This window comes from Nipponia nippon, unplaced genomic scaffold (genome assembly GCF_047370975.1).
Source record: "Nipponia nippon isolate SJK-2023a ecotype South Korea unplaced genomic scaffold, ASM4737097v1 scaffold_63, whole genome shotgun sequence".
Lineage (NCBI taxonomy): Eukaryota > Metazoa > Chordata > Aves > Pelecaniformes > Threskiornithidae > Nipponia > Nipponia nippon.
This window is the reverse complement of record NW_028262384.1, coordinates 148,736-165,801: the sequence shown is the minus strand read 5'-3', so window position 1 is coordinate 165,801 and position 17,066 is coordinate 148,736. Positions and strand designations below refer to the sequence as shown.

The window sequence follows — 17,066 nt, the reverse complement described above, 5'->3', positions numbered from 1 at the left end:
CAGGTCTCTTCTCCCAAGTAACAAGTGACAGGACGAGAGGAAACGGCCTCAAGCTGCGCCAGGGGAAGTTTAGGTTGGATATTAGGAAAAACGTCTTCACTGAAAGGGTAGTCAGGCATTCGAACAGGCTGCCCAGGGAAGTGGTTGAGTCCCCATCCCTGGAGGTATTTAAAAGATGGGTAGACGTGGTGCTTGAGGACATGGTTTAGGGGTGGACTTGGCAGTGCTGGGTTAACGGTTGGACTCGATGATCTTAAGGGACTTTTCCAACCTTAACGATTCTATGATTCTATGATTCTTTCCCTCACTTCACACAGACAGTTAATGTGGCCTTTCATGACTTAGCCTCCTCCCTCATGTTATTTCCCACCGAGTACCACAACGACAGCTCCTAATTACATGTCCTGAGAGCAGCTTCCACCACTCTCACCTGCTACACACCAACAGCAACAGCGCTGTCTCCTCCCATGCCCATCTCCATGCTCGGGAGGAGCTGCTCACACACCCCTGCAGCCGGCCTTGCTGCCTGACAATCCTTGCTGTGCTGCTCAAGGCCGCGAAAACTGTCACGCTACGGCTGTACCCACGTCACTGTTCCTCATTCTGACTGACACTGCCCATGGCTGTGTATTCCCACCTGCTCACAGCCATCTCTTGTTTCCAATCTGGTCGGCATTTTAGAAAAGCACACTTTTTTTTTTTTTTTTAATACCTGCTTTGACCTCACTACAGTACAGGCCCAGACTCCAGGACTATGGCTGGCAAAGTTTGCAGCTATACAGAATTGTGTAGGGATTAAAAATAGCCAGTAGTTCAGCTCATTTCAGTTGTTTAAGACAAGGCTTTTGGCTAGAACACAGTCCAGAAAATTGAAAACCAGAACTAACCTACACTCCCTCCTTGACTGGCACCTCTTTCTTCATCACTTCTTTGCATTTCTTCAGTTCCTGGGGAGTACATATCAAGATTTCCCTGTTTAAAAGAAACAAGAAAGATCAGTCACAAATGTGCAGAACACCTGCCCTTCACATAAACGGTGCCCACACAGGAGCATTATCAAGGCCCTGCATATACGCAAAAGATTAAATCCATGCACCGGGGAGGGGAGAGGAGATGCAGCGCTCTGGCACCCACGATGAGCAACAACAATTTCTGCTCTGAACTGGGGCTTAGTCAAAGTGCAAGTACAGTACTGAGCCAGACACGAAACCCAGCGTATCGCTTCATCCCAGGTGCCACATGCACTGTGCCTTCTTCCATCGCCTCCTGCCAATGAATTGCTTTCCAGGCTCTTCCATCTCATCGCAGCTTAGATACCTGCACTCTGGCTCAGGGCTGACTGGGGGAACTCCTCAGGGCATGAACTTTGCTTCGGGCTTGGTACGAGCACGAGGCTTCATGCCTTTGCCTTCGCCCCCAGCAGAAGGTGGGAGAGTGGCAGGTTTGCAAGTGGTCTGATGAACGGAGCTCGGACACCTACCAGAGATTAAAAGCCAACCAAAGAAAAAGCCCAGAGAACCTGCGTTAGAGAGTAGCAGAAAGAAACCTCAGGGCTGATCACTGTTTAACACACGGGGTTTGGAATTTGGGAGACTGGAGCTCCCAACAGACTCGGCTCTTGGAATGGAAACATCCTTTCGCTTTTGATCCTGACAGAAATATTACAGACTGCCCCCAGCTCTACTTTGCAGTTGCCTGAAGCGTTTGCTTGCCCATGCCCAGTTCTCTTCCATGCTTACAAGGTATGTTTAATCTGCAAAACAGTCAGTACGACAGTCCGGGATGCCATCCAGAGGGACCTGGAGAGGCTGGAGAGGTGGGCCTGTGTGAACGTCATGAGGTTCAACAAGGCCAAGTGCAAGGTCCTGCACCTGGGTCGGGGCAATCCCCGGTATCAGTACAGGCTGGGGGATGAAGGGATTGAGTGCAGCCCTGCCGAGAAGGACTTGGGGGTACTGATAGACAAAAAGCTGGACATGAGCTGGCAGTGTGCTCTCACAGCCCAGAAAGCCAACCATCTCCTGGGCTGCATCAAAAGAAGCGTGGCCAGCAGGGGGAGGGAGGGGATTCTGCTCCTCTCCTCTGCTCTGGTGAGACCCCACCTGGAGCACTGCATCCAGCTCTGGGGTCCTCAGTACAAGAAGGACATGGACCTGTTGGAGCGGTCCAGAGGAGGCCCCAAAAATGATCAGAGGGCTGGAACACCTCTGCTATAAGGAAAGGCTGAGAGAGCTGGGGTTGTTCAGCCTGGAGAAGAGAAGGCTGCAGGGAGATCTTCTTGCAGCCTTTCAATACTTCAAGGGGGCCTACAAGAAAGATGAGGATAGTGAAACACTGGAACGGGTTGCCCAGAGAGGTAGTAGCTGCCCCATCCTTGGAAACACTCAAGGCCAGGCTGGATGGGGCTCTGAGCAACCTGATTGAGTTGTAGATGTCCCTGCCATTGCAGGGGGATGGACTAGATGACCTTTAAAGGCCCCTTCCATCCCAAAGCATTCTATGATTCTACGACAAACAAGCAGCCACATGCCTCTTCTCTCAAAGACAGGAAAACTGCAGTGAAAGACAACACAGGTACCATGACAAGCCGCCTGCTCTGGGCTAGGTTTTAAAAAGCAAGGTCTCCTGAACCTCTGTTTTCCAGCTGCTGCCAACAGCTGGAAACGGTCTGGTTTTGATCAGCTGGATGATCAATGCTAACTACCAAAATCCAGTACAAGACGTTAAACCTCAGGCTTCAGATGTTGAGCCCAACCCAAACAACTGAATAACCTCCCTCCTGCCATTGCGCTGACTGCAGTATTGCACATCCCCTGCCTTCTCAAGCTCATCCCCAGCAGTCTCCTCCCGGCCACGCTGCTGTAGGCCGCTATATGGTCTCAGGGAACCAGATTCTGGAACCACGCTGGCATCTCCCATCACTGAGGATGCAGAGATGCTCTCCCAGCACACTGGGCTCCTCTCACCTCTTCTGCTCTCGCTGCATTGTCCTTTCCTCATCTCCAGGCACTGGTTTTCACCTTCAGCCCCATCTCCACTCCTTGCAAAATTCCCCTGTTTCAAGGAAATCAACAAGATGACCACGTCCTCCTGATCCTTGTCTCTCATGGGAACTTTGGTCTGGTAACCAGTACAGAAAATGGCAGCGTGATCAGAAAAACATCGAGGCTTGCCCCAGAGGTAGGTGGGATGAGATGTGCTGGTGTTCTGCAGGGAAGCACAGCACAAAGAAAACCTGGTGAGGTTTAAGCATTAACAATTTTATTGGGCTTTACTGGGCGTTCGCTGTCTTCTGCAGACCTCTCGACTGTTAACATGCCAAACCTCCCAGCCCCCTGGGTTTTGAGAAGGCTTATTTTGGCTTGGACTAGACTATCGGGTAACACTGCACTGCTGAACCCTCGTAGACCTGAGCGTGCTCCTCACAGCTCCGTACCGCTGTGCCCTGTGGGAAGTGAGGCCCAGGGTGAGCCGTGCTGCACAGATATGTGCTGGAAGGCAGCGCAATGGGAACATAGATACGAGACTGGTGGGGGAAAGGTCGAGTATCGACACTGGGAAATGTGATGCCAGTTCAGTGTCTGCAGCAGGATCCGGGCAGCCACAGAATTAAGCAGCGACTCTCTTTGGAGACCATGAGGCAACGGGTACCACAACCTGCTCTAGATGACATCCCACTTCTCGCATCCTTGCCCTCCCTTTCCCCTCCAGCTTTCCTGACTGTGGGAGTCATCCTCTGAGGGTAAGACAAGACAAAGTGCCCCTTGCTGAACCACCACCATTGCCTCCACTGGAACCACCCTGGGTCTGAACACAAGGACATACGGCAGTGGCAGCAGTTCACTCCCGTTCTGACCCCTACGTACCCCTTTGATGACTTGAAGGAAGTCTGTACCCGGGATCTTCCTTGTGCCCACACCAGCCTCCTTGAAGAAGTCGACCATCGGCCACTTCTGCTGGCGCAGCAGCTTCTGCAGCGCGACAAGATCCTGGGGTGCACAAAGCAGGGGGTGCTGCCCTTCCCCCAGGGCCATCCGCTCTCTGCTGATGAGCACTGGAAAAGGTTAGAAAACACCCTGAGAGCACCAAGCAAAAGGGTCAGCAACGCAGAGAGCTCTAACTGCACATTTTCACCTGACCGCCTTAAACAAAACAGGCTCGGGATCCCCACTGCTCACTTCACCCTGGAATAGTCCCATTCCTCCTCTGAAAGCCGCTGTGTGCCTGGATGAGGACAGACACAATCCACATAGAGAGCAACCAGAGCTAAACGCTGCACTTTCCTTGGTCACGTTTCCTTGGAAATAACATTTTAAAAAAACCCAAAACAAACCTGTTACTGCAAGAACCAGGAAGAAAGAAATCCCTGACAGGTTGACAGCAACTTCCCGGCTGTGGTAAAACCATCCGCCCTCGGTACCCCCATTTCCCAAAAGCCGGCAGCACAGCTTGGGTTTGGGAAAAGGCAGGTATCAGAGCCTGGGGCCGAGAGAGGGGCACAAGCATCTGCCAGGGGAGCTGCATCCAACCAGCAGCGCTCCCCACTGGCTGCTCTGGCAACAAAGCCCTGCTGTGTGCTCCCACCAGCAGGGAGAAACACCTCCATGTCTGGAAATCCCCATTTATCAGAGGCTGTCAGCAGAGACGGGGCCGTCCATGAGCACCAGACCCATGTGAAGGCCTGGGGACAGCAAAGGCCCCTGGCCTCGCCCCACCACAGCATGCCTGCTCCAAAGCCTGGAGCCGCCTGCAGAGAGGAGGCCACTCTACCTTCCCCTGGCCTGCCGACATCAAACACCCACCCCCAGCTGTCAGGGCTGGGGCTGGCGACCCTCGGGGCAGCAGCAGGAACCGCTCTGACCCTGCTGCTGGGGCTGTGCCTGGGCTGAGCACTCGGGCCCAGGGCTGGGGACTGGGCCATGGCGGGGCCCATGGGCAGTGAGGCCTCCAGGTCCCTCCCTCCAGGCCCATCCGCACTGCCAGATACCTGCTCCTGCTCCTGCTCCTGCTCCTGCTCCTGCTCCTGCTCCTGCAGCTCCCCTGGCCCTGGCCCTGCTCCCCCGGGCCCCGGCTGCCCCCACCCCGCCTCTCCCCCCTTTCTCCTCAGGCCCCTCGGCCTCGGCCCCCTCCGGCCCCGCCCCAGCCCGGCTCTGACTGACAGGCCGCCTCCGGCGCCGCTGATTGGCTCAGCCGTGGCCAATGGCGCGGCTGTTGCCAGGCAGGCTCAGGCAGCCCGGGCCTCTCCTCCCAGAGCCGCCCTGCACCCAATGCCCCCTGCAGCACAGAGGCTCCTCAGCCCGCCGGGACACTGAGGAGCTGCCCTGGACTTGCTCAGGATCGGCAAGTCTTCCCCAAACTGCGGGTCTGTCTGTGCTCCAGCCCCAGCCCTGGGCAGGAGGAGCTGCGTGACGGGAGCCGCTGGCCTCGGCCAGGCCGGCAGCTGGCAGGAGACGGGGCTCTGCCCCCGCTCCCAGCGCCCGTGCTGAGCCCAGCGCCCAGGGCCTCCCTCAGGCCTCGCCTTGCCCCGGGCGGTGAGGAGGAGAGACGTCCTGTGCTGGCGGGGCCCAGGGCATCCTCCTGCGGCCAGAAGGAAGGACGGAGCCCCGTCCCTCTCCCCACGGGGGCTGACCACTCTCCTTGGCTTCTGTCCCCGGGGCTCCCCAGCGCTGGCAGGCCCCGCAGGGCTTCAGGGCCATGCAAGTGTCCAGGTGGCAGGGGCTCCTGGGGCTCAGGGCGCCTTTGGGCATCTCCGAAGCCGAGGTGCGGCTGCCCCTTTGCTTCTGCAGATGCAGTTGTTTGCTGCCCCCTTCGTGGTCAACCCTGTTTGTCCTCGTGGTGCGTGGACTGGAGAGATGGCATGTCCCTGTTAGTCTGGGAGGACTTCAGGGAAGCGAGGAGGTCCCAGCACGCACACAGGTAGAAGGACAGTGAAAAGGAGCCCTGTCAGGGTTTGTCTGCTGTTTCACAGCTGAACTCAGACATCTGTGTGCATCTCAGCACCAAAGTCAGCTGTTTCCCCTCCAAGCTGCACAGCTTTCTGACAGTGAAAGCAAGGTGGCCTGGGCTGGCCTTTGGGAAAACTCAGCTCCTTTCTTTTTTAATTGCGTGCCTACACTTCTCCTTTTTTTCACCTTTTCTTTCTCCCCTCTTCCCCCAGATCCATGCTCTATTAAAGGTAATTTTGACTTGACTTTCTGCACGGATCATAGAGCAGGTAGATACAGGATATAAGTATAGGCTGGTCTATACCTTTGGAGCTGTAGGCTGGATAGATACAGGCTGTGCGTAGAGTTCCTGTTTGACAATTATAATTTCTTTTCCATATTCTAAAACAGGCAAGCAATGGGGCAGCAGCGTAGTCCTCCTACTGAGAAGTTGGGCTCAGTCTAGAAGGAGAGGAAGCCCACCCAGACTGATAGAGTCCTCGTGGTGTGTGGAGACTGGACAGAGGCCACGTCCCTGGGAGGACTTCAGGGAAGTGAGGCAGTCCCAGCACGCACACAGGTAAGGGGACAGTGGCAAGGAGCCCTGTCAGGGTTTGTCTGCTGTTTCGCAGCTGAACCCAGACATTTGTGTGCAGCCCAGCACCAAAGTCAGCTTTTTTTCCTCCAAGCTGCACAGCTTTTCACCAGCAAAGGCAAGTTGGGCTGAGCTGGTCTTTGGGATAACTTGGCTCCTTCTTTTTATAATTGCGTGCCTACTCTTTTCCTTTTTTCCACCAATGTCTTTCTTTCTCCCCCTTTCCCCCCAGGTTCCATCCTCTTTCAAGGGTAATTATGATTTGAGTGTCTAGACAGATCAGTGAGTAGGTAGACGCAGGATATTATTCTAGGCTGGTCTATACCTCCAGAGCTGTTGGCTGAGCTATTCTACCTGTAAAGGCTGGCTAGATACGGGCTACGGGTAGAGTTATGTTTGCTAATTATTAATTCTTTTGGGGTCCTGTGACAGTGACAGTAAGTTTGTCTGCCTGCAGCTCCGCAGCAGTTAAAGCTACCACTGAAACAGTTTTGATGATGGATGCTGTTCTGTGTATTTTGGGTTTGGTACTCATTACATTGAGCTGGAATTATTTCTTTGTCATTAGGTGACGGGGATCTTCTTGCACTGATCTTCTCTTTTCTGGAGTGTCCCCTGACAGCCTTTGTCGTGCAGAGCTGTCCCCTCGGTTCCCGAAAGTTCCAATCTCGGTGACCTGGAAAAACTCCTGTAATGGCTTCACCAGTAGGCTTGGATTTTGTGAATCCCCCTGGATAAACGGATGGGCCAGGTGCTCCATTCCTTAATTTTGATATGCTGGCAATCTAGAGTAAATTTGGAGGCGTTTCCTCCTCCTCCTCCTTCCCCTTTTTCTTCCTCCTCTTCCTCCTGTTCTTTTTCCTCCTGCTCCTCCTCTGATTCTTCGTCCTCTGCCCCCTGTTCTTCCTTCTCCTGTTCTTCCTCCTCCTCCTCCTACTTCTCCTTCTTGTCATGTTCCTTCTCTTGCTCCTCCTGTTCCTCCTCCTCCTGTTCTTCCTCCTGTTCTTCTTCTTCCTCTTCTTCCTCTTTCTCCTGTCTTTCCTCCTGTTGTTCCTTCTCGCCCTCCTCCTCCTTTTCTTGTATGACTTCCTGTTCTTTCCTCCTCCTTCTTCCTTCTCCTCTTCCTCTTCTTCCTCTTCCTCCTCTTCTTCCTCCTCCTCCTGCTCTTCTTCCTCCTCATCTTCCATTTCCTCTTCTTCCTCCTTCTCCTCATCTTTCTCCTGTTCTTCCCCTTCCTCCTTCTGTTCTTCTTGCTCCTTGTTCAATTCCTCCTCTTATTCCTCCTCCTCCTCCTCCTCATTCTTTTCTTCTTTCTCCTCCCCCTCCTCCTGATCTTCCTTCTCTTCTTTCATCATTCTCCTCCTTCCTCTGCTCCTGTTCTTCTTCCCCTTGTTCCTCCTCCTGCTCTTCTTCCTCCTCCTTTTGTTCCTCCTCCTTCTGTACGTCCTCTTTCTTCTTTTCTTCCTCCTCTTCCACCTCCAGTTCTTCCTCCTCCACCTCTTGTCCTTCTTTCTTTTCCTCCTTATCTTCTTCCTCATACTCCTCTTCCTGCTCTTGTTCTTCCTCTTCTTCTTGTTTTCTCTCACATCCTTCATCCTGTTCTTCCTACTGCTTTCTCCTCCTCTTGTTCTTCTTCTTTCTCCTCCTTTTCATCTTCCTCCAGTTCTTCCTCCCCATCTTCTTCCTCCTCCTCCTCCTCCTCCTTCTCTTCTTCCTGTTCCTTTTTTCTTTGGCCTCTCCCTCTTGTTCCTCCTATTCCTCCTGTTCCTCCTCCTGTTCTCTCTCTTCCTTTTCCTTCCTCCTCCATCTTCTGAGACAGCATTTGACATGGGCTGGTGTGGAAGTTTTGGTCTCGTGCCCTTCCACGGACAAGTGCGGATCACCTTGTGTACTCAATAGCCCTGATTTTACGATTCAGTGATTTTCTGAGGAAGCTTTCTTAGCTCGGCTCTAGGAGACAGGTACAATTCATAGACCGCACAGACTGTGTGTTCCCTGTTCTGCCTTTTCCTCTCAGGAAGATCAGGGTATGAAGAGAGAGACGTGTTTTCAACAGAGATGGTTAGCAGGTGGGCTGTCAGCGTCCTTCTGTTGCATTTGCCTTGTCACCACTGACTCAGCCAGGAACCGGTTGCCATTCTTCATGGGGAGACCTAGTGGTCTGACATCTCCCGAGTGACATGCTGGTTTAGGAATCCTTCCCAAGGAGGGCAGCAGGGCTTGCAGAGCACGTGGCATCAGAGGGCTGGCGGAGACAACCAATGTCCATTTTCTTTTGGGGCATAGTTTTTCCTTTTTTACTTCACAGAAGTCATGTTCCCGCAAATTCTTTGGATCTAGTTTACCCTACTGAATCATCAGGTGTAGCCATGACTTTGAAAGCTCAGCCGACCCCAACACGTGTCATTCCTCATGCTTTTGCTTTCCAGGGTTGCACTCAGAAGAGCCTGGTGACCGTGGAATAGAGGTGGACGTGGCACGGCAGACGGATGTGCCTCCTGAAAGGGCCCTGCTTTGCTGTCCACCCTGGCAGAGCCAGAAGGAGCCATGGCCAGCAAGCAGAAGGAGGAGAGGTATGAGGCAAAGCCAGGCTCACAAATCCGGTGTCAAGGCATCTCATAAGCAAAATCAGTTTTTGATGCAAAACCAGAGCAGACACATGTAGGAACTGCTCCTCACAGAAAATGTAAATCACCGCGATCCAAACTCTGCTCTGAGGTTAACTGCAAAATTAGCAAAGGTGCTTCTCTTCCAGCACTGGTTGTTCCTCCTTCAGCTCAGAATGAATACTGTGCCCTATAAAAGTAGGATGCAGTGGGAGAGGAGTTGGGAAGGGGGCTGTGAGCAGCAGTAGAGTTCAGGTGAGCAGCAAAACCCAGGTGTCTTTCATGGAAGCACTCACACTCTGGTAAACTTGTAGGATGAGGTGTCTGATCAAGAGCACAAACCTGGCAGCATTTTCCTTCTCTGCCTGGTGCAGTTGCAAGTCAAGGAGTTAGCTTGGCCGTTTCCATTAGGTGACGTCCCAAACAAATGCTCACAAGGCTCAGAAATGCAAAAAAGCGTCCTCCTACCTAATAGGCTCAGTAGCCAGGGAATGCTAAGAGTAATAGCCAATCAGTAGTCAACAGCACAGGCAAGCCTTCTTTATAAGTGGTTTACCTATAATAATATAATCTTATTTATAATAAAAATTGTCACCATTCTAATAATTATTATCCACCTTTATAATAATTATTATTCACCCTTCATCAACCTTATCCATTTCTTTTTGCAACCTTTACTTATTCCAAGCGGGATGTAGAACATGAATGCTGAAAAGGGCAGAAACTCCTGGAAAATGCTCAGCTTGTCCCAAGGCTGACGGTCATCTTTATCTGCAAGCCCAGGAAAGCAATGTGTCATTACGTCAGCGCATGCTGAAGCAGCGGGAGAGGCTTAGTTTGGCCCGTCATAAGACACTTGCTCTACAGGCTTACCAAGAAGAAAACTGGCATGCCACGGAATAAGTTTCCCTCTTGTCCGTGGCAGTTTTGCAACTCTGTAGGATAAATACCAGCCTGCATTTAAACCCTTCCTCGTAGAAATGTTTGGGTTTTTTTTTGTTTTGCCTGAACAGAGACTGGAGGGGCTGGATAACACAAAGACTGATGTCCTTGATTTTATATGGATTGATGAGTTGCACAGTGGGGTCACTCTTCCAAATCCAGGTCAGAGACGTACCAGCGGGAGGCTGACTGTTTTACATGTAGCGTTGTCTTGGCAGGCAGCCACAAGCGCTGCAGAAACAGGAGGACCCTGTGAGAAAGCTGCAGCTGGGGCATTTGCTCAGCATCAGATGTGTAGACGTGGCGCTTAGGGACATGGTTTAGTGGTGGACTTGGCAGTGTTAGGTTTACAGTTGGACTCGATGATCTTAAGGGTCTTTTCCAACCTAAATGATTCTAGGATTCCATGATTCTATGATTCTATGGTTGATTTTGTGGCTGATGATGTTGTCTCAGTCTGGAGCAATCTTTGTGAGAGTTACTATTCCTCTGACCCAGTTTGTAGGATCTTATTCCTCTTTTTATATGCGAACTTAGCAATGTAGCGTGGACAATAACCATCAACCACAACTGACAGTCTTGTTTCCTTAATTTGGTGTACTAAAAGGACACTTAATTTCCTTACTCCTTTACATTTGTTGCTGGGCAGAATATGGTGGAGAAAATGGAGAAGATTCTGGGGAGGACAGGGCTTGGACGCAAGCTGCAAAACCTTGGCATATAAAAAGTTTGGTCTGTGCAACAAGACCTCCAAGTACATCTTCATCTGCGGTGGCATCTGCCTCCGCAGTGGTGTCTTCATCAGCAGTGGCAATTGCCTCTGCCATGGTACCTTAATCTCTAATGGTATCTGCACCTGCAATGGTATCTGAAATGGTATCTACAGCCACAGGGGCAGTTTCAGTGGTACCTGCATCTGCAGTGGCATCTGCATCTGTCTACAAGTTACAAAATCTCGGAATATAGGCTGTTCTGCATAATATTCTTAGCTTTATTTTATTGTATTGTATTGTTTTTTTTTTTACTGTTATATTCCTCCCCATTGGAACAAAGTAAACATTGACAGGGTCTCTGTGAACTAAGACAGGAGGTGCAGCACGTGGCCCTGAGGAAGCTCGGTGCCTGCCAGTGCCAGCGCAGAGAGCAGAGAGCTGGGGAGGCAGAGGAGAGGCAGGCTGGGGGCAGGGCAAGGGGCCAGCAGCGAGGTGGTGGCTGGGGCGGGGGCTGGTGAGGTCACTTCTGCCGGAGATGCTGGTAGGGTAGGAGCAGGCACGTGGCTTGGCTATTCCTTGGGAGATCACCCCTTTCTCTGCAGGTGATAGGCCTGGAAGTTGCTTGTGAGGTCACCTCTGTCCCTGCAGGTGATAGGCCAGCAGCAGGCTGATGGCTGGGCAGTGCTTGTGAGGTCCAGCAGGCTGGAGGGGCACGGCCGGGTGTCTGCTCTCCACTGTGGCCCCTGGTCTCTCCTCCTTCTGCCACCTACCAGGACAAATAGCAGATGCTATTGCAGGTGCAGATACCATTGCAGATGCCACTGCAGATGCCGTAGGAGATGCAGATACCATTGAAGGTACGGTGGCAGATGCAGATACAATTCCAGATGCAATTGCAGGTCTCGGTATTGGTGTCTCTGTGTATATTGGCATCGGCATCTGTAACATCTATATGAGTACCTGCATCGGTACTGGTATTTGTATCTGCGTCTGTACTGGCATCTGGACTTGCATCCACAAGTGTATTTGTATCAATAGCTTTATGTGTAATGGTACCTCTCTCTCTAATGGTATCTCTAAGGGACTCTGCTGGTGTCTGTACTTGTCTGAGTAACTGAATCCGTACGTGTATCTGCAGTGGTATGTGTAATGGTGCCTGTGACTGCACTTGCACCTGGACAAGTATGGCTAATTGTATCTTTATCCGTCATTGTCTCTGGAACTTTACAGACCTCGTGCCTGTATCTGCAGTTGTATCTCCAGTTCAGTGGGAGAATGTAATTATAAGGGTTTCTGTGATGGTATGGGTGATGGTACCTGTAGTTGTGATGGTACCACTCTCTGTGTCTCTTATAGTTGTATCTAATGGCAGCTGTATCTGTACCTGTATCTGTATCAGTAACGGTATCTGTATCTGCACGTGTACGTGCAATGGTTTTCGTATGCGTACGTGTATTTGGTTTCTGTATGTCGTGGTTTAACCCCAGCCAAGCACCACACAGCTGCTCACTCGCTCCCCGTCCCCGGTGGGATGTGGGAGAGAATTGGAAGAGTAAAAGTGAGAAAACTCATGGTTTCATATGAGAACAGTTTAATAATTGAAATAAAACAAAGAGTAGTAATAATGATTATGATTATGATTATGATTATGATTATGATTATGATTATGATTGTGATTATGATATACAAAGCAAGTGATGCACGATGCAATTGCTCACCACCCACCGATCGATGCCAAGCCTCCCCAGTTTATATACTGAGCATGACGTCATACGGTATGGCATAGCTCTTTGGCCAGTCTGGGTCAGCTGTCCTGGCTGTGCCCCCTCCCAGCTTCTTGTGCACCTGGCAGAGCATGGGAAGCTGAAAAGTCCTTGACTGGTGTAAGAACTGCTTAGCAACAACTAAACCATCGGTGTGTTCTCAACATTATTCTCATCCTAAATCCAAAACACAGCACTGTACCAGCTACTAGGAAGAAAAGTAACTCTATCCCTGCCGAAACCAGGACAGTATCCACCCCTTATGCTATACCATCTACGTCATAACCAGGGCTTACACTTCCCAATACATTCCAATTAATCACCACCACTTTTCCAGTCTTTTGATATACACATACAGATATCATTCCCTTAGTTGGTGGGCCATCCCTCCAAAGCGTTCGTTGAGTTCATTTAGTTCATGACTTTGGGCTCCATCTGTCATAACAGTCTTTCAGGGCAGGAGAGATGGTGCGCGGTGTTGGATTGTTGCACGCTGAAGCCAGTTCTGCTTCCATCCCCTCTGCACTTTGCTCGGTTTCCTCAAAGTTCATTCTTCATTAATCTGGGTGACTCAGTGGAAGCAGGGCCTGGTATCCTGGGAGGAGTAGAGGGACACTGCCCGGTTGTGTAAGGATGGGGTCAGGAAGGCCAAGGCTCGGCTGCAGCTGAACCTGGCGAGGGACGCAAAGCATAATAAGAAGGGCTTCTACAGGTCCGTCAACCAGAAAAGAAAGGTTAAAGAAAGCGTACCCCCTCTGATGAGCAAAACTGGCAAGCTGGTAACAACAGACGAGGAGAAGGCTGAGGTGCTCAACAACTTTTTTGCCTCCGTCTTCACTGGCAGCCTCTCTCCTCACACCTCCCGAGTCAATGGGCCATTTGGCGGGGATCAGGGGGGAAAAGTTCCTCCCACTGTAAGTGAAGCTCGGGTTCGCGACCACCTGAGGAACCTGAACGTCCATAAGTCTATGGGTCCCGATGAGATGCATCCCAGAGTCCTGAGGGAATTGGCTGATGTAGTTGCCAAACCACTCCCCGTGATATTTGAAAAGTCATGGCAGTCAGGTGAAGTCCCTGTGGACTGGAAAAAGGGAAACATTGCAGCCCTTTTTAAAAAGGGTACAAAGGAGGACCCTGGGAACTACCGACCTGTCAGCCTCACCTCTGTGCCTGGGAAGACCATGGAGCAGATCCTCCTAGAAGCTATGCTAAGGCCCACGGAGGACAGGGAGGTGATTTGAGAGAGCCAGCATGGCTTCACCAAGGGCAAGTCCTGCCTGACCAACCTAGAGGCCTTCTGTGATGGAGTGACTGCATCAGTGGACAAGGGAAGAGATACACATGTCATCTATCTGGACTTCTCTAAGGCCTTTGACACGGTCCTCCCACAATCTCCTTCTCTCTAAATTGGAAGGATATGGACTTGATGGGCGGACCATTCGGTGGATAGCAAACTGGCTGGGTGGTCGCATCCAGAGGGTAGTGGTCAATGGCTCGATGTCCAGATGGAGATCAGTGACGAGTGGTGTCCCTCAGGGGTCCATACTGGGGCCAGTGCTGTTCAATATCTTCATCAATGACATACACAGCGGGATCGAGTGCACCCTCAGCAAGTGTGCAGATGACACCAAGCTGAGCAGTGCAGTTGAAACGCCTGAGGGACGGGATGCCATCCAGAGGGACCTGGACAGGCTGGAGAGGTGGGCCTGTGGGAACGTCATGAGGTTCAACAAGGCCAAGTGCAAGGTCCTGCACCTGGGTCGGGGCAATCCCCGGTATCAATACAGGCTGGGGAAGGAAGGGATTGAGTGCAGCCTTGCTGAGAAGGACGTGGGGGTACTGATAGGCAAAAAGCTGGACATGAGCTGGCAATGTGCTCTCACAGCCCAGAAAGCCAACCGTCTCCTGGGCTGCATCAAAAGAAGCGTGGCCAGCAGGGGGAGGGAGGGGATTCTACCCCTCTCCTTTGCTCTGGTGAGACCCCACCTGGAGCACTGCATCCAGCTCTGGGGTCCTCAGCACAGGAAGGTCACAGACCTGTTGGCGCGGGTCCAGAGGAGGCCCCAAAAATGATCAGAGGGCTGGAACACCTCTGCTATGAGGAAAGGCTGAGAGAGCTGGGGTTGTTCAGCCAGGAGAAGCGAAGGCTCTTCAACAAGAAACCTTCTTGCAGCCTTTCAGTACTTAAAAAGGGGCCTACAAGAAAGATGGGGACAGACTTTTTAGCAAAGCCTGCTGTGACAGAACAAGGGGTAATGGCTTTAAACGAAAGGAGGGAAGATTTAGACTGAAGACAAGAAAAAAATTTTTCGTGATGAGGGTTGTGAAATACTGGAAGGGGTTGCCCAGAGAGGTGGTAGATGCCCCATCCTTGGAAACATTCAAGGCCAGGCTGGATGGGGCTCTGAGCAACCTGATCTGGTTGTGGATGTCCCTGCCCATTGCAGGGGGGTTGGACTAGATGACCTTTAAAGGTCCCTTCCATCCCAAAGCATTCTATGATTCTATGATTCCATGTTCCCTCCCTTAGCTGGGGAGAGACACTTACTCCCAGCAGTGGCATTTCTCCTGTCAGCAAAAAGAGTTGCCCATGAAAATCACATTTCCTTTTCCCATCATTAGACAGGACACCCAGAGAGGGACAGGGAATGATCTCCTTTAGCCCTGCTGAGGGAAGGGATTCAGCTGAGTCAGTCGAGGCATCTCCTTCTGGGTTTGTAGGCCTGGGGCTAGAAGGGGACTAAACTTTATCCCATGCCTGCCACAACCCCACAGGTGGTGGGTTTCTTCTTGCCTCAGTTCACACATGTGCACAAAATAGGCTCCTGCATGTGAGTTCCTTGTCTCAGCTCCCATGCTCATTACTGGGGTTGGAGGCCAGGTGGGAGTTGTTCAAACACAAACACCTGGTGACACTGGAGGTGCCAGAGGTGGTCAGGCAAAAATGCCAGGAGGCCTGGTGAAGGAATGTCTTAACACAGATTAACTGAGGTATTGCTCAATGCAAGCTCGTTCTCGAACGACTTTAACAATTCTTCAATTTTGACGGGTAAACATTGGAAATGGGGTTAACAGTAACTGGCAATATGCAATTTCTTCCTTTAGGAGGAACTGGGGACGGGTTTAAATGATGGGTACTGAGGTTGGTTGTGGCTGATGGATGGTATGGATTTTTGTTACACCATCAGGTGGAGCGCTAGGAACAAATTGCATATTTGACACAATGTGTCGAATTAATTGAATAAAACATGGAATTATACAGGGTAGGAACAGTAAGGTGGCAGTTGCACATAGCAAATACAATATTAACTGTTTGACCCATGGTGCCCCTGGTAACCAGGACCACAAATCGCCGTTCCAACCGCTCCAGGTTTGAACAGGGACGTGGGCTATTTTCCTGGCATCTTGGGTCAATTGGAGAACTACTTCTCCCACGTCATCATTTCTAGATAGCAGTTCGAGATATTTAATTTTCCACACACCTCTCCCTCCTCAGCCAACAAACAATGTCAAACCATACAGTGTTGAAGGATTGCCGCACGCACCCGTTGAGACCGTCGAGTTAATAGGTCTATGGCATCAGCGGCCCTGTTGGTGATAATTTCTAGGGCCGCTTGTAGCCTGATTATTCGATTTAGATTGTAGATTGGTTCTCTTGCCCCTGCAATGGGCTCGTTAGGATTCCAGGTTGCTGGCCCATAATGTTCAATTATTCGCTCGGGGGGCCATTCGTCATTTCCCCATTTTTGTGTCCCACCTAAATTTACCTTGGTAGACCGCGTCTTACGGACAATACTTCTATCCCCGAGGTTATTGTACACCTTTACGCCTTGTTGGGGTCCACCCGTTTCTGGCAGGAGGAAAAATAGGGGCCTTATGATCCCTATATAACAAACTCCCGACCACCCCGCGGGTAAGAATTTCTGTGCCGTATTCCCACAGATCCAATAATGCCCCTTTTTGGCTTTATTTCCCTGAAGCGAATGGCCCATCTTTCCCCGGTGGAAACTGAAAATAAGTTGTGTCTTTGTCACCCAGAGGGCTGAAAAAGGTGGTTGCCCCACCCCTTATTCGGCCGGTACAATACCAAGCCCCATGAGTAGTGAACATGCAATATTTACTTTTTGCAAAGAAACCTAAACAATCACATTTTCTAAGCAAGTACAACATTTCATGTTACTTGGCTATTAAGTTTTCCCATATACAGGACTATTTAATGATGAAAATAGAGGGAGATCAAAAAAGTAAGAATTATGTATATAGTAAATCATAGGTTGAAATCCTTGAGATGTCTAACATAAATCGGCATCGTTGGAAAGTTATTGGGCATTTTTTCTGAAATGAGCACACACACATATATATGCTTAAACATGCACCAGACAATTAGATGTCTTTGTACTATTGCATAAAGACTGTAGTGCATTGAAACATCTAAGATTTAGCCTGTTTGCCATAAATATTACATCTTGAATTATTCAGAGAGCTGCAATGAAATACAAACATGTATGCACACATATGTACCA

At 50.8% G+C, this 17,066-nt stretch overlaps 1 protein-coding gene across 1 annotated transcript; it reads right to left on the bottom strand.

Annotated features, from left to right (window-relative positions):
• Nucleotides 1-899: 899 nt before the first annotated feature.
• On the bottom strand, nucleotides 900-5,045 carry LOC148051217 (uncharacterized). The gene is made up of 4 exons (XM_087738281.1): nucleotides 4,988-5,045; nucleotides 3,867-4,054; nucleotides 2,967-3,207; nucleotides 900-972 (listed from the first exon to the last, which is right to left on the bottom strand). The coding sequence occupies exons 2-4, from the start codon at nucleotides 4,032-4,034 to the stop codon at nucleotides 962-964; spliced, it is 420 nt and encodes a 139-aa protein (XP_087594407.1). The 5' UTR covers nucleotides 4,035-4,054; nucleotides 4,988-5,045; the 3' UTR covers nucleotides 900-961.
• Between the last annotated feature and the right edge of the window lie 12,021 nt (nucleotides 5,046-17,066).